Genomic DNA, 27,218 nt, shown 5'->3' with positions numbered 1-27,218 from the left:
ATGCAAACAGTTATATATTACTCCAAAAAAATGAGCCGCGTTTTGAATGAAATGTAAGGAAAAATAAAGACTTTGACATATTTGTAATGAATCCTGCTAGGGAGCCAATGGAATATTTGTACAATGTGTACAATAGGCTATGAGTTAAAAAATGAACATCACTCATACTATTCAGAATAATCATCCGGGTACCAGGGATAATAAACATCTCATGTCATGAAACCACTCATCCCATAAGCTTAAGCTGATTTTGGGGTTTACCAAGAATTGAACTCTTGACTTTTCGAATTTAGAGCTCTGATACCATATCATGAAACCACTCATCCCAAAAGTTTAAGCTGATAGGAAAAGGTAAAACTGATGGTTATATCTCTAATACTGAATCGGACATCCCTAAACCTTCATTGTACACATTGTACAGATATTCCATTGGCTCCCTATACTTCCTCATTTGTAATCTGTGATACTATAACAATGTATTATACTGTCGTTGTTATTATTTGGAATGAGTTTTGTTTTGTTATGATTTTGATCTCTATAGGCGGATCAACTTTTACTTTTTTTTTAAGTTCTGATTACCTTTTCGTTATTTACTATAATTAAAGTATACAAATATAAAAACACTTCTCTATCTGTTTTTGTTTCTATTATCCCAATATTATTTATTTATTTTATAAAATAGTGGACATTTAGGTAAAGACGCTCAATACGTCTTTACATACAGATATTTGATCTCATCTATTGAATAGATTATCATATATTAAATTTTTGAGACATGACCTAGATTAAAGCTTAAAAGTGATATCTTTATTAAAAAATGTTGTTATATTATTAAAGTTATTATTTTGATTCTTATCTCGATATTTTAAATTGCTTAAAATTTAAATTTTTAACAAAAAATTTATTAGAGAATTATTTTATTTTTATTATTTTTTATGAATTGTATAATATTATGTTTTTGTTTTTATTTCGTTATCATTTTAATACTTTTTTATTTCGAGAATTTAATAAATTTTTACGAGTTGAGTTTTTATTTAAAAATTTAAAAAAATTTTAAAAATTTTTTTCTTTTTTTTTATTTAAAAATTTATATTTTAATTTACTTGTTGATTCAATCTTATTTATAATTTATATTTTTATTACTAATTTATATTTCATAAAACATATTTTTAAATGTGGCTAAACAAACAACTTAAAAAAAATTGTTTCTAGGCTTTCCTACATCTCGTGCACTTCCTTTTTCAACCTTTGTGTCCCCGTGTGCTGGGTGCCCCTTTTGAGCGCACAACGGTTGGATCTCGAACATCACAGGCCGCATTCAGACTCATATCCATCGTATCATTGTCGCTGCATGCTTGTAGATCACAGCATATCTGCCTGATTCCGCTCATGCATTTCTTGTACAGATCGTCGTTTTTAGATCCGACGAACAACATCCACTGCGAAGTAGCATCTAGGGCTCCATGTCTCAACAAGAAACCCCACTCATCAGCTAGTGCCGTCTTCTCAGTGTATTCGTTGACTGTCTTTACATCCTTCCTCCATCGTCTCAAAATCAATCGCTCGGGAATTATTTTTACGTGCTCGTACTTCATGACAAGAAATATATTCCTGCAAGGAAAACTTTTTTTCTCCCAAAATCCACATCGACAGACCAACCTCCCTCTTTTTAGATCGTACAATGCCACCACATTCTGACCGGGGAATCCATACTCCTCGACCGTGTACACCATGGTTGTTGAGACCCGTCGTTTGCTTATGAAGTTAACGATCGAGATAGAATCAATCTCCTTCTTCACTTGTGTGAATATGACCTTCGTGTACACCGATGCAGCAAACTGTTCCATGGGATCAAGACATGTCATCATAACGGGAACACCGTACATTGAACTGAACTGTGCAACCAGCTCATTGTTCCGTTACTCCTGTACTAGTAGCTCCAGATTCTACACAAGCTCTAGAAAAGTGTGCCTAGACAAGAGAAATTTTTTTAGATGGGAATTGATGCCTTCACAACGAGACGTTGTGCGAAACCCAGCGCAAAACTTACGACGCAAGTACGCATTTGCCCACATCTTCCTCTTTTCATACAGTTGTAATGCCCAATACTTATTGAGTAACCCATACTGTTCAGCAACTTGTGCCCATTCCCCCTCAAACTCTTCAACCTCCATGTCGGCATACAACCACTTGGCAAAGACATCATGGAACATCTACTCATTGCTGTTCGAGGTCACATTCTTCTGCAGATGTCATGCACACAACCTATGGGTTGCCGGGGCAACACTTCCCTAACTGCAGCGATCATTGATTCATCCCCGTCGGTCACGACAACAGAGGGCATCTTCCCACATATGACTTCTAACAAGTTCTCCAGCATCCACTTGTATGAACTGATTGTCTCATCTAAAACCAAACCAAAACCAAAAATCGTTGTTTGCTTGTGGTTGTTTGAACCTGAGAATATGACAAGGGGTCTGTTGTACTTGTTCTTCTTATACGTTGAATCGAATACAACCACGTCTCCAAAATGTTGAAAATCAACCCCGCTAGGACCATCTACCCAAAACATGTTTGCCAACATACCTTCTTCAGTCAAATTGTACCGGGCCATAGACATGGGATCAGCAGCTGCCTTGCCTTCCAGGTAGACTATAGCAACGTTCATGTCTCCATCAACCACCTTTGTACGTTTTGACCCATCAATATAGTTGTATGCGTCTTTCTTGGTAAAACCCAAACAAGAATAACCACCCGCAATCCCAGCCATGTACCCCACTCAAACTCTTCAACCTCCATGTCGGCATACAACCACTTGGCAAAGACATCACGGAACATCTACTCGTTGCTGTTCGAGGTCACATTCTTCTGCAGATGTCATGCACACAACCTATGGGTTGTCGGGGCAACACTTCCCTAACTGCAGCGATCATTGATTCATCCCCGTCGGTCACGACAACAGAGGGCATCTTCCCACATATGACTTCTAACAAGTTCTCCAGCATCCACTTGTATGAACTGATTGTCTCATCTAAAACCAAACCAAAACCAAAAATCGTTGTTTGCTTGTGGTTGTTTGAACCTGAGAATATGACAAGGGGTCTGTTGTACTTGTTCTTCTTATACGTTGAATCGAATACAACCACGTCTCCAAAATGTTGAAAATCAACCCCGCTAGGACCATCTACCCAAAACATGTTTGCCAACATACCTTCTTCAGTCAAATTGTACCGGGCCATAGACATGGGATCAGCAGCTGCCTTGCCTTCCAGGTAGACTATAGCAACGTTCATGTCTCCATCAACCACCTTTGTACGTTTTGACCGATCAATATAGTTGTATGCGTCTTTCTTGGTAAAACCCAAACAAGAATAACCACCCGCAATCCCAGCCATGTACCCCACTCAAACTCTTCAACCTCCATGTCGGCATACAACCACTTGGCAAAGACATCACAAAACATCTACTCGTTGCTGTTCGAGGTCACATTCTTCTGCAGATGTCATGCACACAACCTATGGGTTGCCGGGGCAACACTTCCCTAACTGCAGCTATCATTGATTCATCCCCGTCGGTCACGACAACAGAGGGCATCTTCCCACATATGACTTCTAACAAGTTCTCCAGCATCCACTTGTATGAACTGATTGTCTCATCTAAAACCAAACCAAAACCAAAAATCGTTGTTTGCTTGTGGTTGTTTGAACCTGAGAATATGTCAAGGGGTCTGTTGTACTTGTTCTTCTTATACGTTGAATCGAATACAACCACGTCTCCAAAATGTTGAAAATCAACCCCGCTAGGACCATCTACCCAAAACATGTTTGCCAACATACCTTCTTCAGTCAAATTGTACCAGGCCATAGACATGGGATCAGCAGCTGCCTTGCCTTCTAGGTAGACTATAGCAACGTTCATGTCTCCATCAACCACCTTTGTACGTTTTGACCGATCAATATAGTTGTATGCGTCTTTCTTGGTAAAACCCAAACAAGAATAACCACCTGCAATCCCAGCCATGTACCCCAGTATCTTAGACGTCGGCAACCCATACGCATGCATTTCATCCATGTGGGCCTTTGCGGAACCCGATATCGCCCGGAAACTTCGGAGCATGTGAACCATTCCCCTTGGTATCAATTCATGGTTATGCTCGAAGATTACTTTCCGAACCTTCCAAACCGAGCTTCCCTTATCAAGGTATACAGACATCAGGGCCTGGCAATTCGTGCGTGTCTCAGGCCTATGGCATCTCTTCCTGTCTACTCTGTTGTAGTGTTTTCCATCCCTTAGCCCAGCCCTATTACAGAAGAACCTCCTTCTCACTACAGTCCCATCTTCATCCTTTTCATAGTCTCCCTTACAGACCCCAAATCCATTGCATTTCCCTACCCTATAATAAAACTCATATGCACGCTCTTCACTTTGAAACACCTTTTTCATTATATCCTCTGCACTCAACCCACTCACGTCTTCATATTCACGACCATCTTCATCCGACAACAACTCAACCTTTCTTAAGTCATCCTCGTCAACAACGTCGTTGTTTGAAAGGCCTAACTCATTTTCACTTTCATCTGGAGACAAACCGTTTGCCTTGCCCATCCCACCATAGCACTCCATCTATTAAGTTGTAGAAGTTGGTTTTCAAAATAATAACTAATTGTGCAATAAAATTACACGCCTTTACCTCTAGCAGGTTCCATGCCACCAACCAACTTAACAAACTATCAATTTAACAAATTCAAGACCAGGAAATCAATAACCAAATCATCATTCATTCAAAAATTTAAAACACAACATTCGAATAATCATTAATCGAATAATTATTGAACAGGTATAATAGAAAGTAAGTGTATAATTTTTCCTCCAAACATAGAAACTGAGAATGTATAGTCAAAGATAGCATTCAAAGATCAACCGAAAATAAGAAAATAAGGCCATAATACAGATACATTCAAATTTCAATCTGAGTAAGGTTAGCAGAATCTGACTAGTAATAGCAGGTTTTAAGCCATCAACCATATATAAACCAAATCAAAGGCTGCTCTGGGCCAGATCTTATCAGAAGACATCATAATTACCAAAATACATCAAAGCTATCTCAAACCTAAACCTAATGAAACTGTAGACCACAAGGACAAGTTATACATGGAAACAAGAACAATTTAACAAGAATAAGATCTTCATAGAAAAACTCAGCAACCCAGTAATAGCCAACCACAATCTCAAATATCACGACAACAACAATTTACCAAATTAGCAAATTAGTAATTTGAGAAGAAAATGGCAACTCAATGATTTCAAACACAACAATAGGTACACACAACAACAATTTAACAAATAAACAACCACAAGACCTGAATAGATAATCCGGCAATTGAAATTGCAAAATCCTAAAAAATTTTGCAACTTAAAACGGCAGCAACAAACCAATTTAACACACTATCAACTTAACAAATTCAAGCAATGGAAATCAGTAACCAAATCATCATTCAATCAAAAATTTTAACCACAACATTCGAATAATCATTAATCAAATACTTATTGAACAGGTATAATTGAAAGTATGTGTATTTTTTTCCTCCAAAGATACAAACTGAGAATGCTTAGTCAAAGATAGCATTCAAAGATCAACCGAAAACAAGAAAACAAGACCATAATATAGCTATATTCAAATTTCAATCTCAGTAAGGTTAGCTGAATCTAAAACCAAGATGTTTTGAGTGAAGAATGAAAAACACATAGCGATAATTACAAAAAAAAAAAAGCCCATTACCTACTCTCTGAGCAGTTTCAGCAAAGGGGCAGAAGCATGATCGAGAGGGAGACCACGCGACGAGCACAACAACGGACCGCAGAAGTGTGGCTGGGTAAGATTAATTCATCCACTAGCAGTGAGTACTGACCTCCGAAGGAATACTGCAACCAGATGACGTCGCAGGTATAGGGCCAGGACTGAGACCCAACCGGGAGTGGTTCTTCCGGGAACGCTGACTGGATAGAGAGGCAAGTCCCTGACTGCAACGAACGGCTGTGTCAGCTCACTACTTGCAGCAGTACGTCTAAGGTTTCCATTTTATTTTGGGGGGAGGGAAGGAGATAACAAACAATGGAGAAGGGGCCTAGGGTTAGGAAGGGAGGCTTCTGTGTTTCACGCCTGCCCGTGACTGCGATGGGCGGGTGCGGTGGGTTGCGCTGGTGTGTCTACAGTTACCGTTTATTTTGATAGAAGGATATGGGAGAATTGGAGGAAGGGTTGGGACTTGGGAGGAGATGCATTCTGGGTATGCTTCGTGCTTTCTTTCTTTTTCTTTTAGCAGCAAAGCGTTGTCATTTCATGAGAACCATGCTTCCTGGGGTAAACAACAGATGGGAATTGGGAATGGGTTTGACTCACTAAAATGGCGGATCAACTATTTTTCTATGGGTCGGGTTTATTTTTCTTTGCCATAGTGGTTTCAATGATGTTATTCCCTTTGTTGTATTTTGGTTACCATAGTTGCAGTAATTTCTGGATTTTTGGATATTTATTGTAAAGGTCTGTGACATAAAAAAAAGTTTTTGTCCAACAACGAAAAAAGGGCCAAGGATTGGGCCTCTAATCAGCCAAAATTAATTACTCATCATAACATTTCATTATCCAACCTAATTAAGAGTCCCCTCCGTGGTTCTATTGAACTTTTCCTGCAACGTCTCTAACACACTGAATAATATGTCTCCTTTCTATACCATCTGTTATAATCACAGCTTGCCACTGCATATCTATATACTAGGATGCTAAGTTACTATCTATATGATAGAACTTACCTTTTATTAAAACTAATTCTTACATTTCAAAAAAATCCAACCCACTAATATCCAAAAACCTAATAATTATTCAATTTCTACGGTATTAGATATTTTTCTAAGTAATTTACTACAATCAGAAAATGTACGAGACATAAAAAATGTGTATTTAGTATACAAACGTCTTAAAATGTTGATCTTAGTTATTTATCTTAAAAACCCTCAAAACATTTCTTGAATCCTATAAATAAAATACAAGACATAACTAAATCTCATTAAAGAATTCAAAATTAATGAATTTTTTTTACTCCAAAGTCATGAGCGTGCTCAGTAACTTAAAATATTTGAAAATAATATTTTTTTAGAGTGAATATTCAATTCGATCATAATAATTTTTTCAAATGACTATGAGATTTTCGAAAAAAAATATTTTTTTATATTTTGATATTTAACTTTGTGAGATTAGTTAGTCTCTTTATTAATGATCTCTCTAAAATATATTTATGTGACATGTTAATCACTAATATATCTTCTATTTAATTGTTATAAGTAAAAGCAATTTAAAAATCATTAATATTTTTTAGTTTTACACAGTTGATTTAGCTAATATATTTAAAAGGTAATAAAAAAATAAAAAATAAACGGCCTTGACATTTATTATTAAAAGACAACGAGATACTCAACAACAAAAAAATTGTTAATCCTAGTAAGTTTTTAATGTATAAATCAATAGTTTAACATGTCATATAGGTTTATTCTGTTAATATAGAGAAAAAATATTAATAAAAAAACTAATCAATCTTATAAAAACAGAAAACTAATAGTCAAAAAAATTTTTTTTTGTTAAAAATCTCATTATTTTTTAAAATAATCGTCATGAATCGTTTATATTTTTTTCTCTTTTTTTTACTCATTTACTATAAAATACTGAATCCGACAAATGTATTGTACGAGGCAAAAGATACTTGCACTTCTTACACATGAATAAAGTTTACTATGAAAAAAAAAATTTAACATCTATTATATATATTACTAATTTTATAACAAAAATATGTCACACGTCACTTTTTTATTGTAATTGAAATCAAATTTTTTTCCTCTAACATTAAAAAGTTTTCCTCTTCTCTCTTTTGCTTTCTCTATCTCTTTCATTTTTCACTCACTCTATCTCTCTTATATATCATTATCGATGATTAATTATAAATTTGGCAATCAAAATATACAACATAACATTCTCTAATTGTATTTAAATTAAATTAAAATTAAAATATAACTATATTATATATTATATTAATATATTACTAACTACTTTAATAACTAAAATGTGTCATATGATACCTTCTTATTAAAATTTAGAAAAAATATTTTTCTCCAAAATTAGTAATTTCCTTCTTATACTCTCTTATCTACTTCTCTCTTTTTTTTCTATTTCTCACTATCATTTTTACTCTATATATAATTTATATTTTATATTAGTAATTTGACAAATCAAAATATGTCACCAAATATTTTTTATTATAATTAAAATAAATTTTTTTCTTAACTTCTAAAATTAACAAACTTTCTCTCTCATTCGTCTTCTTTATCTTTCTCTTTCTTTTCTCTTATTATCTATTTTTCTCTATTTTTCTATTCTATAAAAAATAAAACTAATAACATAATTATAATTTAAATAAAAATATTATTATATGCATATTTTTTACTTAGTTTTAAATTTTTACTGCTTATCTTTCTAATCTATATTTCACTCCTTTTATTTTAAATATTTATTACATATAATTTAGAAAAAATATTAATGTTGTGATTAAAGGTTAGAATCAAGATTCAATTATTTAAAAAAAAAATAAATTTGAGTTAATTTTATAACTATCAATATAAAATTTTTTATACTAATATCTAATTATATATATATATATAATATTATTTTTAAATAGCAAGCACAAAAATTAATCATTTCATTTGTACAATAGATTTAACACCTAACCAAGTATAAAATATACACTTTAAATTATATTCTTTCAAATTTTAGATAATAAATGTTAAAATTAAATATTAGTAAAAAAATTAAACTTTTTCATAAAAAAAACTAAAAAATTTATTATTTAATTTTTTTATCTATAAAAATCCTGATTTTCTTAGTCAACGAAGATTTTTGTTCTTTACTACCTTTTTATCAAAATAGTTTAATGCTATAAATTTTATGCGACATAAATTATAATGTCAAGACCGACATTATTTTAAAAAATTTATATTCTCATAATATTATTACGAGTAAAAATAGTAATTTCTTTTTTAAATGATACTATAAATACAAGTTAAAGGATCAAAAATAAAAAAGCTTGAACCAAATCGAAATGCTTTCATTTATTTTCTATCGTTTCTTATTCCCACTTCATTATCCATCCATTTTGTCTTAGAAAAGTTAACGTAAGACTTTTGTAATTTAGGTATTAGTAACTAGAGCGTCGCAAATACAGTCGAAGATAGTCGCTACAATTCAGATAAGAATATTTAAGGGTTTTAGATTTTTTTTTTCATAGTCATTATGATACCATAAATGAAAAGTATCATAATCATACTAAATATAAAATATATATTAAAATATAAAATATATATTAAATTTAAATTAAATTATACATATATTTATACTCAAATGCATAATAATTGATTATGATATATAAATAACATTTTTATCAGAATATATAACTATTCTTAAATAAATTAAGATTTGAGTCATTTCGTCAGGCTTTTTTATACAAATAAATAAATAAAAAATTTTATTTCCCTAAATACGCAGGATTAAAAACGTTAACGAAAATGCACAGCATCATGTTTGATGAAGCGCACACAAAATGAAAAAAGACACGAAATCAATGCTGGCGTCCACGAAATAGTGCCATGCATGGCAGAGAAAGCGTTGACCACCAACCCAAGCATGGCAAACGCGAAGTGGAGCATGTTGTTGATGGCAGCCACGAAATGGATCAACTCTACACCGGCACACACGAGATGGACCAACCCAGTTCTGGCACATACAAATTGGACCAATTTGTTTATGGCGCCAATGAAATAGCCACTCCAAAGGCGGCACACACGAAATGGCAATGGTCAAGGCTGCAAGTTTCAGGTGCTCCAGTCCCGTATAAGCATGCATTGGGTGCATCAGGTGGCATGGTAGAGGTGAAGGAAAATTGTGTATATAAAAGGGGAGAAGGGGGAGAGGACCAAGTGCACCATCAGTAGAAGTGAAATAGGGGAAAAAAAGTTAACAATCGGTGCAAGAGAGAAAAAAATGTGTGCGGTTAATAATCTTCTATTGTGATTTGATAAGAAAAAATATAAAATGAGTGGTGGTGGAGGAATTAATGTGAAAGAAAATCTTAATCGGTTAGACGAAAATCATATTGCCGTGCATTTGACTCACAAGGTTGGTTTTAGTGAATGTGTTGTAATTTATTTTATTAGTTTTCTCGTTATAAATAATTTTATTATTATTTAATGTTGGTTAGTGTAAATTTAATTATGTTCTTCATAAGACTATGTTGCAGCTCACACGTGTTATGACGCCGCATGGCCCACTTGTTGATGTTTTCACCTCGGATCCGTCGGATCTAAGCATAGAAATCAGGCGGCAGAGACTTGAACTTTATTTATGACATGTAGTATTTCATTATGCTTCATTAATAATGCGTTTTGAGTATGACAATCCACTCATAAGCACTTTTTGTTGAAAGATGGCGTCCCGAGATGCACACATTTCACCTCTCCTGGGGTGAGTGTACCATAACACTGGAGGATGTGGTAATGCAGTTAGGGTTACCTATTGATGGTGAGCCTGTCAGTGGAACTCTAAGGTCATGGAGCAAGTTTCACCAGAGAGATATATGGCAATGGTGCCAAGAACTTATTGGTGATGTTCCAGTCGGGCATATAGGGACAACAAAGTTCAACATAAAGTTGAAGTGGCTCAGAACTCGTCTTCAACAGATGCCGCTTGACTTACCAGATAATTCTCTAATTCAATATACCCATTGTTACATTCTGTATTTGTTGGGTGGCATACTACTGCCGGACAAGACCAACAACACCGTCCACATTCGTTATCTTCCTCTTTTGGCCGATTTTGATGCCATCAGTACCTATAGTTAGGGAAGTGCATGTCTTTGTTGGTTATATCGAGCCATGTGCTTGGCAACTGATTACAACGTCGAAGGTATGGCTGGCTGTCATACATTTTTAATGTCATGGATATATTATAGGCTATCGTTCTGGGAACCCGATGTGGTGGCGCTGTATAGTTTTCCATTAGCTACAAGGTGTGGTATCGTAAGGCATATCATGTTTAATGTTGTTACATCCTAAATTTTGCTTTATTGTTGTATATACACCTTATTTGTGCCTTATGATTTTTCATCAGGTGGGCAGGTAAGAAGGGACATAATGACTACGCTGAACAAAGCGGTTGGGTTTCGGGTACCACTTATGCTTCTCCACTGTCATCTTCAATCTCATCGTCATCAAAAGTGTCTACCATCCCATCAACATTACCTTGTGGGGATCCAACACGGTTGGAAGGGGAGGTCCGTGCATGATGATTTCCTATATTTTATCCTCGAGTCACAAAGGTGTTAAAGGTGGGACTATGAGTTCTAACAATTTCCTGAACGGGTATGACATCTGCCAACCCGAAATTTCTAGCCTGCTCCACATTATTAGAACTAGAGGAGCTTCCACCAACATCTTGGAGATTCACATACAGTTCCAACGAGTAGATACTTCCAATGCTGCGATGATAAGAAAATATCATCAAAACATGTTGGTCAGATTTTATCTGTATTTTCTGATATGTAAACGAGTTGGTAACTGCTACTAGCATCCTGTAAGTCAGCTTCGTGATTTCCTTCTTTCCAACCATACCAGTATTCATCAAAATCAAAACTTTCAGTTCCTGCAATGGTGTTTGGGACGGGATCATTATCCAGAGTGGATCGCCACAAACAAATGTAATGCCTTCATATGTATGAGAAATTTCTCTATTTGGATATATCATGACATAGATATTTTTCGAAGCCATAGACACAACAAACTACAAACTACCGTATTTTTTGAATGAAAGTGAAGAGATGGGAGAGAGATTTTAGAGGTAGAATACACCTAAGCATAACAATGAATTCCAAGTATGGTTGTACTCTGGCTACCACGGCCATTTATATAGCGAAATCCAGACACCATTTCACGAGTAGTACAACTGAGTTAATCCATTTCGTGTGGAGTACAACTGATTTGGGTCCAATTCGTGTTTGACCCCTAGGTTTACCATGTTGCTCAATTTCATGTGTACTGCAGGGGTAATGGTCCAACTCGTGTCCGCTGTCCATGAGAAGCCCATTTCGTGGGCGCCATACACTTATTGGGTTACCTACACTATTTCGTGGGCACCAACAATGATTTGGTGACTTTTTCCATTTCGTGTGCGCTTCATTAGATATGGTGCTGCACATTTTCGTTAACATTTTCAACCATACGTATTTAGAAAAATAATATTTTTTCTTTATTTATTTATATAAAAAAGCCCATTTCATCATAAGAAGACTCAAATAAAAAATTATAAATATTTATTCAAATTGTAGAACTCTCAACTTTACTGAGGATTAGATGTAAACATTATTAACTGAACAAATGTATTTCTTCTTAACATTATCTTTTTATATTTATCTTATTTATATTGTCTATATATCTTAAAAATTATTTTAAAAAATTAATCTAAAATACTTTTATACCTCAAAAGTCACTCTCTCAATATATTTTAACCTTTTTTTTCTTCTGAAAATACATTTATCTTACACTGCTTTCAAGTTAAAAAAACTTAATAAGCTTCTTTATATTTGTTTTTTTTTATAATAATTATAAATATGATTCAGCCTCATTTTTTGTGTATAGTCATCTCACATAACAAAAAATGAGAATCTAAAAAATTTGTTTGGGTTAATTTTTTTTAAAATATATTTTAAGTGATCTTTTTTACTATGAAATTTGTGACCATTGTTAAATTAAGGCTCCTTTAACAAAAATGCAAACTAAAATTCAAAGAATAATATAATAGATTGGAGGCTTTCATGAATTAATGCATTAAAAATCTCATTTATATCTAAATTCATTTTTAAGTGAAACAAAGATATTGTTACTCTAATCACCAAAAAAAGATAGTGTTAATCTCTTTTTTCAAAAAAGAAATTAAAATTAAAATTTTTGCTCTCTTATTAAGGATAAGTATTGTTTTGGTCTCTAATATTGAGGGTCAGAATCGAAACCGCCCTTAATATAATTTTTTTATCTATCCTTAAAGTTGCATTTCATTTTAAAATCGTCATTTCTAATAATTTTTTTTATAAAAGACGAAACTACCATTTTTTATAAATCGTTATTTTAAATTAAAAAATATATAATTAAAAAAAAAAGACATGAGGGGAGGGGAGAAAGGGAAAAAGACCGGGGGGAGGAAAAGGGGAAGGGGCGGGGAGGAGGGGGACGGCGCCGGTGAAGTTTGGAGCTGCCGTCACCGTCGCCGTTGCCATCGCGAGCCAGGGAGAGAGCTTCTGTTTCTGCACCACTACTCCTCACCGTCGCGTTCTCGCCGCTGCATCTTGCCGCCGCTCCTCGCCACCTCACCGCTTCTGCTTCTTGCTTCGGCCTTTGTTTCTGCTTCATCTTCTGGTTTGTCTTCTACTTTTTCTGGGTCTGCTTGAGTGCTTCTGCTTCGTTTTCTGCTTTTTTGCTTCTGCTTCTGTATCTTCTGCTTCGTCTTCTGCTTTCTGCTTCTGCTTCTGCATCTTCTGGGTCTGCTTTGGCTAATTTTGATTTGTTATTTTCTGATTTTATCGTTGTTGTGTGTTGATTTGTTGAATCTGAAATTAAATAATGGATTTGTTCATTATAACCCCTAATTCCCTAATTTTTATTGTTGGTTTTATTTTTGTTCTGATTTTTGGATTACTGTTACTTTTTTTGTTTTTGGATTTTTTGTTTCTTCCTAATTTTTTGTCTTGTTCTTGTATTTGATTTCTTAGTAATTAAATTTTTGGTCTTGTTCTTATATTTGGTTTCTGCACAAATCTCACATACGATAAGCATTTCGTCATCATCCAGAAGCTCTATGTACTCGGTTTTGGGGACAACAAAGACTGGTCCTTATGACGAAGGTGTTAATGAAGATGGAAGGCAAAGAACGGTTTTTGATGATGATGAGCCTTCGATGGTGCTTTGAGAAGTGATGAAGGAGGACATGATGGCCTCTTGTAACTGCAATCTATGAGCATACTTGTCATCGGATATAGGAACGAGGTTACCTTCTTCCTTCTGTAATTAAATTTATAAATTTTTTATTTTTATAATTGAAGATGGATTTGAGTATTTTTAATTATTGTAATCGGATGTTGTTAACTATATTTAAAAATTTAAAATTTTGAGTTTTGTTAATAGAAGAAGAATGTTCTTCTGGAAGAAGAAGAACAAAGAGAATTTGTTCTCCTGGAAGAAGAAGAAGAACAAGAAGAATGAAATGGTGGAAAAAATAGTATTTTTGTCATTTAGAAAAAAATTTTATTAGAAAGGACGATTTTAAAATGAAATGTAACATTAAGGACAATTCTAAATAAAAAATACTATTAGGGACGGTTTCGATTCTGACCCTCAACGTTAGGGATCAAAACAATACTTATCCCTATTATTGACGGTGTTATTTGTTCAATATGACTGAACGACTTTTTTTATTTAGTATTTATGACTAAACAACTTTGATCTATATTTTTTTTTAAAATTAAAAGTCAGACTCAAATTTGAGATTTTTAGATAAAAATAAAAAAATTATATCATTTGAACTATAACTTTTTAGAAAATTTGATCTATATGTTACTAAAGGCTGCACTTTAATTTATAATGAGCACTACTCGATTTAGCAGTGTTAAGATTTGGGGAAAAAAAATAAAAAAGAAAGAAGAAGAAAGAAAGAACATTGGGCTGCGAAAACATTGATTGGCAAATTGGCATGAACATGAGCTCGGTTAACAGCAATTGGGCCCATGGGACGTGGGAGTGCACTTCTTGCAGGCTTTATGCACCATTTTTTTTTTGGTGACGCTTTATGCACCATTTAGTTGCCCTCTAACTTAACCTTATATATTTTTTTTTTACAAAAAATATGAGACTCGAACCCGCAACCTTTTAATTGAGTATGGGAAGACTATGCTATTTAAACTATTACTCATTGACAACTTAACTTTATATTTGATTCTTCTAAATTTTAAATTTTTATTTTAGAGAATAAAATATAATTTTTCACTTTTGAATAATTTTTTTTTATATTTTTTGTCTAATCTATAAAATAAATAGTGAAAGATAACACTTTTCTCTTTAAAATAAAATTCAAATTTTAAAAGATTCAAATTCTATTTAATTAATTAAGAATCATGTCAATCATGATTATGTTAAGGTGTGTGCTATGGTACTTATATATATTTACCTAATTTACTAAAAAAAAGAAAAATTAATATTTAAATTAAAAAATATAAAAATAAATAATTTTTTAATATTTAAAACTTATCATAAAAAACAATTTTAATCATTTCAACACCAAAATTAGAAGCACCACAGAATTTGCCTTATGTTAAACACCCCATGTTTTAATTTCAATACGACAAAAATTCCAGTAGAATCTAATCTTCTGTTGAGTCTCTGCGTCGCAACTCAATATTCCTCCCACAAGTGGATCCTGATAACTGGAATATCCAACGAAAATCCAGTTGTGTGAAAAAAAAAAAAAAACCGCTCAATTCAATCATGCATCATCCCAGTTATATTTATTTTTCACTTAGATATGAACGAAATATAAGCGATTAAACCTCTACCACAAACTCAACCCAATTTAATAAAAGACAAGGTAGGTGTTACAAGATTTTTTTTTAAGTATGTGTTATTTGTTATAAACTGATACTTTAATCCAATTAGTGAAAAATTTACAATGACTCATGACACCACAAATCACACAAAATAGGTTTTCTTAATTTTTTTTAATTTTCTTATAAAATGTATTTTTTATTATTTAATATTTTTTATTATATATTTTTTAATTATACTTAAAAATATATATATATATATATATATATATATATATATATATATATAAATTTATATTTTATAAGAAAATAAAAAAATTAAAAAGATCTATTTTTTATAAAATTTTACTATACATTCAAGTTTTTTTTAATAACTAAGTCCAACTAATGCTACATATTCAAGTCTTTTTGACAACTAAGTCTAAAAAACCAGTTTCGTGAGAGCGTTTCTTCTTCTTGGCGTTTTTTCTTCTTCTTTATGCTCCTCCTCCTTCCTCTTCATGTAGTTGTTGTAATATGTATTTTTTTTTCTTTTCTTATTGGATTTTTTTTCTTCTTATGATGATGAGGAGGAAGAAGAGAAGGAGGAAGAGGACGATGATGCTATATAAAGACACCAAACTCTAGCCTACGATAAGAATCACACTGAATTTAAATCAAAATAACACTGAAATTTTAAATAGTGACACTAGAAAAAAACTGAACTCCAACACAAGTAAAGAAACATGAATCATATTGAATCTAACTCATGATAATATCGAAATTTAGAAAGGATGACACCAGAAAACTCATCAATATGGTTTAAATCGCATAAAAAACACTACAACTACATATAGATTTCAAATCCAAGCCTATAACAAGAATTATACTAAATTTAAAACAAAATAATACCTACTGTGGAATAAATAAATAAGAAAGAAGTAACAAATATAAAATAAAAATATAATTATATAACTCTAATAGTAATATTCACCACAATTATTATCACAATATAATTAATATATTTACTAATATTGAGAGAATAGTATAAGAGAGTGAAGAATGTTTTATTACTATCAGTTATGTGTATGTTACGTGAGGATTTGTCCTCTATTTATAGATACAGAAATTTAAACATTCAACCTTCATTAATTCTCAATTTGTATTGAGAAGTTAAGCTTTGAAAAGCTCAGCCGCCTACATTAATAGACATCCATTGTTATCATAACACTCCCCCTTGGATGTCTATTTAAAAATATGCCTCATTAAAACCTTACTAGAGGAAAACCCTGTAGAAAAAAACCTTAGTGAAGGAACAAGAGTACAATATCCTTTGTGATGGGGACTGCCTCATTAAAAATCTTGTTAAGAAAAACCCAATAGAAAAAAACCTGACTAAGGATAAAAGAGTACAGTCTCCCCCTCTTGTCGACATCATTTAATATCTCGAAATCGGCGCATCCCAATCTCATGCACCAATCTTTTAAAGGAGGATTTTGGGAGTGACTTTGTGAATAAATCTGCCAGATTGTCACTTAAGCGGATCTGTTGGATATCAATTGTCCCTTGATTTTGAAGATCATGAGGGAAGAAGAATTTGAGAGAAATATGCTTTGTTCTATCGCCTTTGATATATCCACCCTTAAATTGAGCAATGCATGCTGTATTATCTTCAAACAGGACAGTTGGAGCTATCTTATGATCCGTCAGTCCACATGATGATAGAATATATTGGATCAAACTCCTGAGCCAAAAACACTCGCGACTAGCTTCATGTATCGCTAGTATTTCAGCATGATTAGAGGATGTTGCTGCAATTGTCTATTTTGTGGACCTCCATGAGATCGCTGTACCACCATATGTGAATAGGTATCCTGTTTAAGATCTCCTTTTATGTGGATCAGACAAGTATCCAGCATCTGCATAGCCAACTAATAGTGACTTGGATACATAGGGATAAAACAATCCCATATCAACTGTTCCATAAAAATATCGAAAGATTTGTTTGATTCCACTCCAATGTCTTCTGGTTGGAGAGGAACTATACCTTGCTAGTAAGTTCACAGCAAATGATATATTGGGTCTTGTATTATTAGCAAGATACATTAGTGCTCCAATTGCACTGAGATATGGTACTTCAAGACCAAGGATATATTCATTTTCATCTTTAGGACAGAATTGATCATTTTCCACATTCAAAGATCTTACGATCATTGGGGTACTTAATGGATGTGACTTATCCATATAAAATCTCTTCAAGATCTTCTCTGTGTATGTTGTTTGATGAATAAATATCCCATTTTTTATATGCTCGATCTGCAGGCTGAGACAAAATTTAGTCCTTCCAAGATATTTCATCTCAAACTCTTCTTTTAGAGTTTTTATAATTGTTGGGATCTCTTCAGAAGTCCCAATGATATTTAAATCATCAACGTACACAGCAATATCCAGATGCAGATTTTTTTATGAAAACACATGGACAGATATCATTATTCTTGAATCTATTTTTGGCCAGATACTCAGTAAGACAATTATACCACATTTGTCCAGATTGCTTTAGACCATATAAAGATATTTACAATTTGACTGAGTATAACACTTTGGAATATTCATTGGATGGTTTAGATATCTTTAGTCCTTCAGGAACTTTATAGATATCCCAATCTAATGAGCCGTATAAATAGGCTGTTACCACATCCATTAAATGCATATGCAGTCTATGATATGCGGATAAACTGACCAAATAACGCAATGTTATTGCATCCACTACAGGGGAATATGTTTCCTCATAATCTATACCGGGCCTTTGTGAAAAACCTTGTGCCACAAGTCGGACTTTGTAGCGCACAACTTCATTTTTCTCATTTCGTTTTTTCACAAATACCCATCGGTATGCAACATATTTTACATCTTCAGGTGTACGGACTACAGGTCCAAAGACTTCACGTTTTGCAAGTGAGTCTAATTCAGCCTTCATGACTTCTTCCCATTTTGGCCAATCATTTCTTTATCGATATTCTTCGACTGATCTTGACTCAAGATCCTTACTTTCATGCATGATATTTAATGCCACATTATATGCAAATATTTCATTGATATTTGTCTTATTTCGATCCCATTTCTCTCTTGTAAAGACATAATTTATCAAGATCTCGTCATTTTCACAATTTTCATGTACCTGAACGTTTTCTATCGTTAAAATTATATCAGAATTTTGGACAACTGCAGGTGTCTTTACTGTGTCTTTTTCAACAGGAATAGTATTTGCCTCTTTTCTTTTACGATGATTTTTGTCTTTGGAACCGACAGGCCTATCACGCTTCTAGCGTGTATTTACTTCGGTGGTAATTTATCCAACTGGGACATCAATTTGAATTGGGACATTTTTCGCTGGTCTATAAGATTTGGTTATCCTCTTTGTATCGAAAAATGCATCAGGCAATTCATTTGCTATTCTTTGAAAATGTATAATCTTTTGAACTTCTAGTTCACATTGCCCTGATCGAGGATCTAAATGCATCAACGATAATGCATTCCAATTAAGTTCCTTTTCAGGAAGCTTATTCTCTCTCCCTAATGTTAGAAATTTTGATTCATCAAAATGACAATCCGCAAACCGGGTTTTAAATACATCTCCAGTTTGTATCTCAAGATACCTCACTATAGAGGGAGAATCATATCCAACATATATCCCCAATTTTCTTTGCGGTCCCATTTTGGTGCGATTAGGTGGTGCAATGGGAACATATATCGCACATCCGAATATTCTTAAATGGGAAACATTTGGCTGTTGGCCAAAAGCTAATTGCATAGGAGAGAACTAATGGTAACTCGTTGGCCTCAAACGAATAAGTGCTGCGACATGTAAAATAGCATGCCCCAAACCGAGGTCGGAAGATTTGTTCTCATAAGTAAGGGTCTAGCAATTAATTGGAGACGTTTAATAAGTGATTCTGCTAACCCATTTTGTGTGTGAACATGAGTTACTGGATGTTCAACACTTATTCCATTAACCATACAATAAGTATTAAAAGCTTGAGAAGTAAATTCACTAGCATTATCAAGACGAATTGCTTTGATTGGATTTTTTAAAAATTGTGCTTTTAATGGAATAATTTGAGCCAGTAATCTCGCAAACACCAGGTTGCGAGAAGACAATAAGCACACATGTGACCATCTCGAAGATGCGTCTATCAGGACCATAAAATATCTAAAAGATCCACATGGTGGATGAATAAGTCCACATATATCAGCTTGAATCCTTTCTAGGAATTCAGGGGACTCAAATCCAATCTTTACTGGTGATGGCCTTAAAATTAACTTCCCTTGAGAACATGCAACACAACAAAATTCACTAGATTTAAGAATCTTCTGGTTCTTTAGTGAATGTCCATGAGAGTTTTCAATAATTTTCCGCATCATGGTTGTTCCCGAATGACCTAATCGATCATGCCAAATTATGAATTCATTTGGGCTAGTAAACTTCTGGTTTACAATGGTTTACAATGGCATGTGATTCAATTGCACTAATTTTGGTATAATATAACCCAGATGAAAGTGAGGGCAACTTTTCTAATATAACCTTTTTATTTAAATCATGAGTTGTGATATATAAGTACTCATGATTTCCTTCATTTATAGTCTCAATATGATATCCATTTCGGCGAATATCTTTAAAGCTCAACAAGTTTCTTAGAGACTTGGTAGACAATAGTGCATTATTTATTATGAATTTTGTTCCTCTGGAAAACAAAATTATAATTTTTTCGGAGTCTTCAATCACATTGCCTGAGCCAATAATAGTATTAACGTATTCTTCTTTTGGTACAAGATGGGTAAAATATATATTGCTTTTGAGAATGATGTGCGAACTTGCACTATCCGCAAGGCAAACATCTTCACTATATGTCCTTGCCATTCTCTTCAAAGACAAATAATAATAAAATGAGTAGTATACACAGTTAAATTGAATACTTGATCGAAATTATTTTTCTAAGAAACACTGCACATAATGTCATATACTAAAATTTTATTTTAAAACTTGACACATTTAATGATTTCAAAATTCATAAATATTAATATTTCATTATTTATATACATCATATTTAAAACTTAAATACATAGAAAATAAAACTTAACAATAAGTTCTTTACATTATCTATTTACATGGATACTTAACAATTTCACATATTAAACTATTCCATCATTGATCAAATGACCAATATTTTTTTCAGGATCCTCAAAAAAATCAGATACATCACAATGAGTGGTGAAATTTTCAACAACATCATTTGAAACGAAATTTGATTCTTTTCCTTTGTCGTCCTTTTTCAAAGATGCTTGATAAAGATCGACTAGGTGCCTTGGGGTACGACAGGTACGTGACCAATGACCTTTTCCACCACAACGAAAACACTTATCCTCTGTTGATTTATTTTACCCAATATTTCTTTCTTTATCCCACTTCTGGTGAGATCCTCTCTTTTGAACATATTCATTTTCCTTCCATAATTTTTTTTGTTGCCAAAACCTTGCCATTTACCTATTCTAGGGTAATGATTTGCCGCATTTACTTCAGAAAATAGGGCGGCGCCAGCTGGGCGCGCTCCGTGATTCTTTAAGAGCAACTCATTGTTGCGTTCAGCAACAAGAAGGCAAAAAATTAATTCAGAATATTTTTTAAATCCTTTTTCTCGATACTGCTACTGTAGGAGCACATTCGAGGCATGAAAGGTCGAGAAAGTTTTCTCTAACATATCATTATCAGTTATCTTTTTCTCACATAATTTCATTCGTGAGGTGATTCGAATCATTGCTGAATTATATTCATTTATGGATTTAAAATCCTGTAGACGCAAGTGCGCCCATTCATATCGGGTTTGAGGAAGTATCACCGTCTTTTGATGATTGTACCTTTTTTCAAGGTCTTTCCAAAGATCTACAGGATCTTTTAATGTGAGATATTCATTTTTCAATCCTTCGTCAATATGACGACGAAGTAAAATCATGGCTTTGCTTTATCCTTTTGGGATGCATTATTTTCAGCCTTAATGGTATCTCCAAGATCCATTGAATCAAGATGGATTTCAGCATCTAATATCTATGATAAATAATTATTTCCAGATATATCAAGAGCATTAAATTCAAGATGAGAGAATTTCGACATAATAAAAATTTGTTACCTTGAGTCTTCCTAAATTTTGATCATAATTTCGTGCTGATAACGTGTTATGGAATAAATAAATAAGGAAGAGGTAATAAATATAAAATAAAAGTATAATTATATAACTCTAATAGTAATATTCATCACAATTATTATCACAATATAATTAATATATTTACTAATATTGTAGTAAAGAATATACGAGAGAGAGAATAGTATAAGAGAGTGAAGAATGTTTTATTACTAGCAGTTATGTGTATGTTACGTGAGGATTTGTCCTCTATAAAATAGATACAAAAATTCAAATATTCAACCTTCATTAATTCTCAATTTGTATTGAGAAGTTAAACTTTGAAAAGCTCAGCCGCCCACATTAATAGACATCCATTGTTATCATAACAATACCGACATTTTAAAATAATGACAAAAAAAAAAAAGAAAACTAAACTCAAAACAAACATAGAAACATGAATCACAATTAATCTAAATAATAATAATAATATCAAAACATGAAAATGATGATACAAAAAAATTTATAATATCGCTTAAATCACATAAAAAATACTATAATTATATAGAGATTCTAAATTCAGGTATATGACAAGAATCATAATGATGATAGAAAAGAAAAAAAAAACGAAAAAAAAAAATAAATGAAAAATAAGAGAGAAGAAGAGGAGTAGATGGCTTTGGTAGTAGTAACAACAATAATCAACGACGACAATAACAAAAACAAAAAAGATGAATAAAAAGGAGGAGAAGAAGAAGAAACAGCAGCTGATAGCAACATGCGGAAGAAGAAGACAAGAAAAAAAAGAAGAATACAATTTAGTTGGACTTAATTGGATAAACAATTTCATTATAGTTTTTTTTTTCTTTTTCATATAACATGCGATTGGAAGGTAGGCATTACGGTAGTATTTGGTGGAGAAATAGAGACGGAAAGACTAAGACGGAGAGACAGAGACTAAGGCTGCATTTGTTTACAGAGACAGGATATTGAGCCAAGGACACAGATATAAAATCGTGTTTGACATAAGAGACATGGACAGAGACAATGTGTCCAGGGATACTGAATTAATGTATTTTGTCCATCCTGACAGGAAGGACACAGAAACACTAACAAATGACACAACTTATTTTTCATTTTTTCTTTTATTATTCTTGTTAAATTTTTATAATTATATTTTTTATTATTATATTTTTTGTCTCAAAATTTTTGAATGAAAAAAAGAGAGAATAAATTAGATTTTTATAATTTGTTTTAGTTTATCACCAAACAGGATATAAGAACACAAAATTTTGTGTTTCTGTCCTTTATGTCTTGTTCTCAGTGTCTTATCTTGTCGTATTCTCAAAAATAAATGCAGCCTAGTATTAATGAGAGACAAAAATTGAAATAAGAATGAAATTCTAATTTAATTTGCACAAAAAATAAAATTAGAATTAATTAATTAAAATAAAGATATTTTAAGTATAAAATATTATTAAAATTTTGGTCTCCATTTCTAAAAATTATAGTCTCCTATATCCTTATTTTTTTAAAAATACTAAAATACTAAAATTTTAGAGACTCAATTTCTCAATCTCTATCTAAATATTTCAAAACTAACACTGCCTATAAGATGTTACAATAATAGTAAATGTATGGTTTGTTGTGATAAGGATTCTATCACACCTTACGTGGATGCCCATTTTCCATGAGGTGTAGTTTCTCAAGGATGACTTAGAAGACCACATTTAATATGAACTTGAAAAGCTTTCTCTTGTACGTGTATAAATAGAGGCTTAAGCCTCTGAATGGAAATACACTACAGCAATAACAAATATTCTCACCTTTCTCTTCTTTCATATATTATAAAGTCTATTTTCATTTCCATTTCTCTCTCTCTCTTTACAGTAATAAAACAAATGCAATTCTCTCTCCCTTTACTTTTAATACTTCTTTCTATCTTTACATATATATGCATATTACAACATATAATATTAATGTATATATACAAATTATTATTGAGCTAATTATATTAATGCTAGAGTCTTCTATTTACATATTTTATTTTATATTTACATCTTCCTTATTTATTTAGTTGTTTTACAACACGTTATCAGTACGAGACTCTGATCAAATTTTTAGGAAGACTCCAGGTAACAAATTTTTATTATGTCGAAACTCTTTAATCTTGAATATAATGCTCTTGATATATTTGGAAATAATCATTTATCATGAATATAGATGTTGAAATCCATCTTGATTCAATGGATCTTGAAGATACCATTGAGGCTGAAAATAATACATCCCAGAAGGATAAAAGTCAAGGCCATGATTTTCCTTCGTCGTCATCTTGACGTATGATTGAAAAATGAATATCCCACATTAAAAGATCCTGCAGATCTGTAAAAAGACCTTGAAGAAAGGTACAATCATGTGATACTTCCTCAAGCCCGATATGTTAGAGAAAATTTTCTCAACTTCCATGTCTCGAATGTGCTCCTGCAGCAGCAGTATCGAGAGAAAGGGTTTAAAAAATATTCTGAGTTAATTTCTTGCCTTCTTGTTGCTGAACACAACAATGAGTTGTTATTGAAAAATCATGAAGCGCGCCCAGCTGGCGCTGCCCCATTTCCTGAAGTAAATGTGGCAAATTACCCCAGAAGAAGTAAATGGCAAGATTTTAATAATAAGAAAAATTATGGAAGGAAAAAGAATTATGTTCAAAAGAGAGGATCTCACCAGAAGTGGGATAGAGAAAAGAATATCGGGTAGAATAAATCAACCGAGGAGAAGTGTTTCCGCTGTGGTGGAAAGGGCCATTGGTCTCGTACCTGTCGTACCCCAAGGCACCTAGTCGATCTTTACCAGGCATCTTTGAAAAAGAACGACAAAGAAAAGGAAACAAATTTTGTTTCAAATGATGCTGAGAACTCCACCACTCATTATGATGTATCTGATTTTTTTGAGGATCTTGAAGGAAATATTGGTCATTTGATCAATGATGGAATAGTTTGATATATGTATGTATTTGTTAAGTATTCAGGTGAATAATTTTACTGTGCATGTACTTCTACTCATTTTATTATTATCATTTGTTTTTTAAGAAAAATGGCAAGAACATATTCTGAAGATATTTGCCTTGCGGATAGTGCAAGTTCGCACACTATTCTCAAAAGTGATATATATTTTACCCATCTTGTGCCAAAAGAGGAATATGTTAATACTATTATTGGCTCAGACAATGTGATAGAAGGCTCCGGAAGAGCTATAATTTTGTTTCCTGGAGGAACAAAATTTATAATAAATAATGCACTATTATCTACCAAGTCTCTGAGAAACTTGTTGAGTTTCAAAGATATTCGCCGAAATGGATATCATGTTGAGACGATGAATGAGGGAAATCATGAGTATTTATGTATAACAACTCATGATTTAAATAAGAAAGTTATATTAGAAAAATTACCCTCACTTTCATCTGGGTTGTATTATACCAAGATTAGTGCAATTGAATCACATGCCACTGTAAACCAGAAGTTTACTAGCTCAAATGAGTTCATAACTTGGCACGACCGATTGGGTCATCCGGGAACAACCATGATGAGGAGAATTATTGAAAACTCTCATGGACATTCACTAAAGAACCAGAAGATTCTTAAATATAGTGAATTTTGTTGTGCTGCATGTTCTCAAGGGAAGTTAATTTTAAGGCCATCACCAGTAAAGATTGGATTTGAGTCCCCTGAATTCCTAGAAAGGATTCAAGGTGATATATATAAGACCTATTCATCCACCATGTGGATCTTTTAGATATTTTATGGTCCTAATAGACGCATCTTCGAGATGGTCACATGTGTGCTTATTATCTTCTCGCAACCTGGCGTTTGCGAGATTACTGGCTCAAATTATTCGATTAAAAGCACAATTTTCAGAAATCCAATCAAAGCAATTCGTCTTGATAATGCTGGTGAATTTACTTCCCAAGCTTTTGATGCTTATTGCATGGCTAATGGAATAAGTGTTGAGCATCCAGTAGCTTATGTTCACACACAAAATGGGTTAGCAGAATCACTTATTAAGCGCCTCCAATTAATTGCTAGACCCTTGCTTATGAGAACAAATCTCCCAACCTCGGTTTGGAGGCATGCAGTTTTACATGCCGCAGCACTTATTCGTTTGAGGCCAACGAGTTATCATCAATTCTCTCCTATGCAATTAACTTTTGGCCAGCAGCCAAATGTTTCCCATTTAAGAATATTTGGGTGTGCGATATATGTTCCCATTGCGCCACCTAATCGCACCAAAATGGGACCCCAAAGAAAATTGGGGATATATGTTGGATATGATTCTCCCTCTATAGTGAGGTATCTTGAGATACAAACTGGTGATGTGTTTAAAGCCCGGTTTGCAGATTGTCATTTTGATGAATCAAAATTTCCAACATTAGGGGGAGAGAATAAGTTTCCTGAAAAGGAACTTAATTGGAATGCATCATCGTTGATGCATTTAGATCCTCGATCAGCGCAATGTGAACTAGAAGTTCAAAAGATTATACATTTGCAAAGAATAGCAAATGAATTGCCTGATGCATTTTCCGATACAAAGAGGATAACCAAATCTTATATACCAGCGGAAAATGCCCCAATTCGAATTGATGTCCCAGTAGGACAAGTAGCCACTGAAGCAAATTCACGCCAGAAGCGTGGCAGGGCGGAAAATGCCCCAATTCGAATTGATGTCCCAGTTGGACAAACTGCCACTGAAGCAAATACACGCCAGAAGCGTGGCAGGCCTGTCGGTTCCAAAGATAAAAATCCTCGAAAGAGAAAAGAGGTAAATACGATTCCTGTTGAAAAAGACATAGTAAAGACACCTGCAGTTGTCCAAAATTCTGATATAACGCCAGAAGACGTTCAGGTACCTGAAAATTGTGAAAATGACGAGATCTCGATAAATTATGTCTTTACAGGAGAGAAATTGGACCGAAATAAGACAATTGTCAATGAAATATTTGCATACAATGTGGCATTAGATATCATGCATGAAAGTAAGGATCTTGAGCCAAGATCAGTCGAAGAATGTCGACAAAGAAATGATTGGCCAAAATGGGAAGCAGCCATGAAGGCTGAATTAGACTCACTTGCAAAACGTGAAGTCTTTGGACCTGTAGTCCGTACACCAGAAGATGTAAAACCTGTTGGATACAAATGGGTATTTGTGAGAAAACGAAATGAGAAAAATGAAGTTGTGCGCTACAAAGCCCGACTTGTGGCACAAGGTTTTTCACAAAGGCCCGGTATAGATTATGAAGAAACGTATTCCCCCGTAGTGGATGCGATAACATTGCGTTATTTGGTCAGCCTATCTGCATATCATAAACTGCATATGCATTTAATGGATGTGGTAA

General features: G+C 33.3%; 2 protein-coding genes across 2 annotated transcripts; one reads left to right on the top strand and one right to left on the bottom strand.

Moving 5' to 3' along the window:
- Positions 1–3,483: 3,483 nt before the first annotated feature.
- On the bottom strand, positions 3,484–4,623 carry LOC112735591 (protein FAR1-RELATED SEQUENCE 5-like). The gene has a single exon (XM_025785120.1). It carries the CDS (start codon positions 4,621–4,623, stop codon positions 3,484–3,486), a length of 1,140 nt encoding a protein of 379 aa, XP_025640905.1.
- Positions 4,624–10,536: 5,913 nt separating this feature from the next.
- Positions 10,537–10,938, top strand: LOC140183647 (protein MAIN-LIKE 1-like). Its single transcript, XM_072232111.1, has one exon. The coding sequence runs from the start codon at positions 10,537–10,539 to the stop codon at positions 10,936–10,938; it is 402 nt and encodes a 133-aa protein (XP_072088212.1).
- Positions 10,939–27,218: the final 16,280 nt, after the last annotated feature.

Source organism: Arachis hypogaea, chromosome 3, assembly GCF_003086295.3.
Source record: "Arachis hypogaea cultivar Tifrunner chromosome 3, arahy.Tifrunner.gnm2.J5K5, whole genome shotgun sequence".
Taxonomy (NCBI): domain Eukaryota; kingdom Viridiplantae; phylum Streptophyta; class Magnoliopsida; order Fabales; family Fabaceae; genus Arachis; species Arachis hypogaea.
This window is presented reverse-complemented; position numbering and strand designations above follow the sequence as displayed.

What these genes read in the sequence shown, in the direction of transcription:
- LOC112735591 (XM_025785120.1), bottom strand. Translation starts at nt 4,623, where the DNA reads ATGGAGTGCTATGGTGGGATGGGCAAGGCAAACGGTTTGTCTCCAGAT.
- LOC140183647 (XM_072232111.1), top strand. Translation starts at nt 10,537, where the DNA reads ATGCACACATTTCACCTCTCCTGGGGTGAGTGTACCATAACACTGGAG.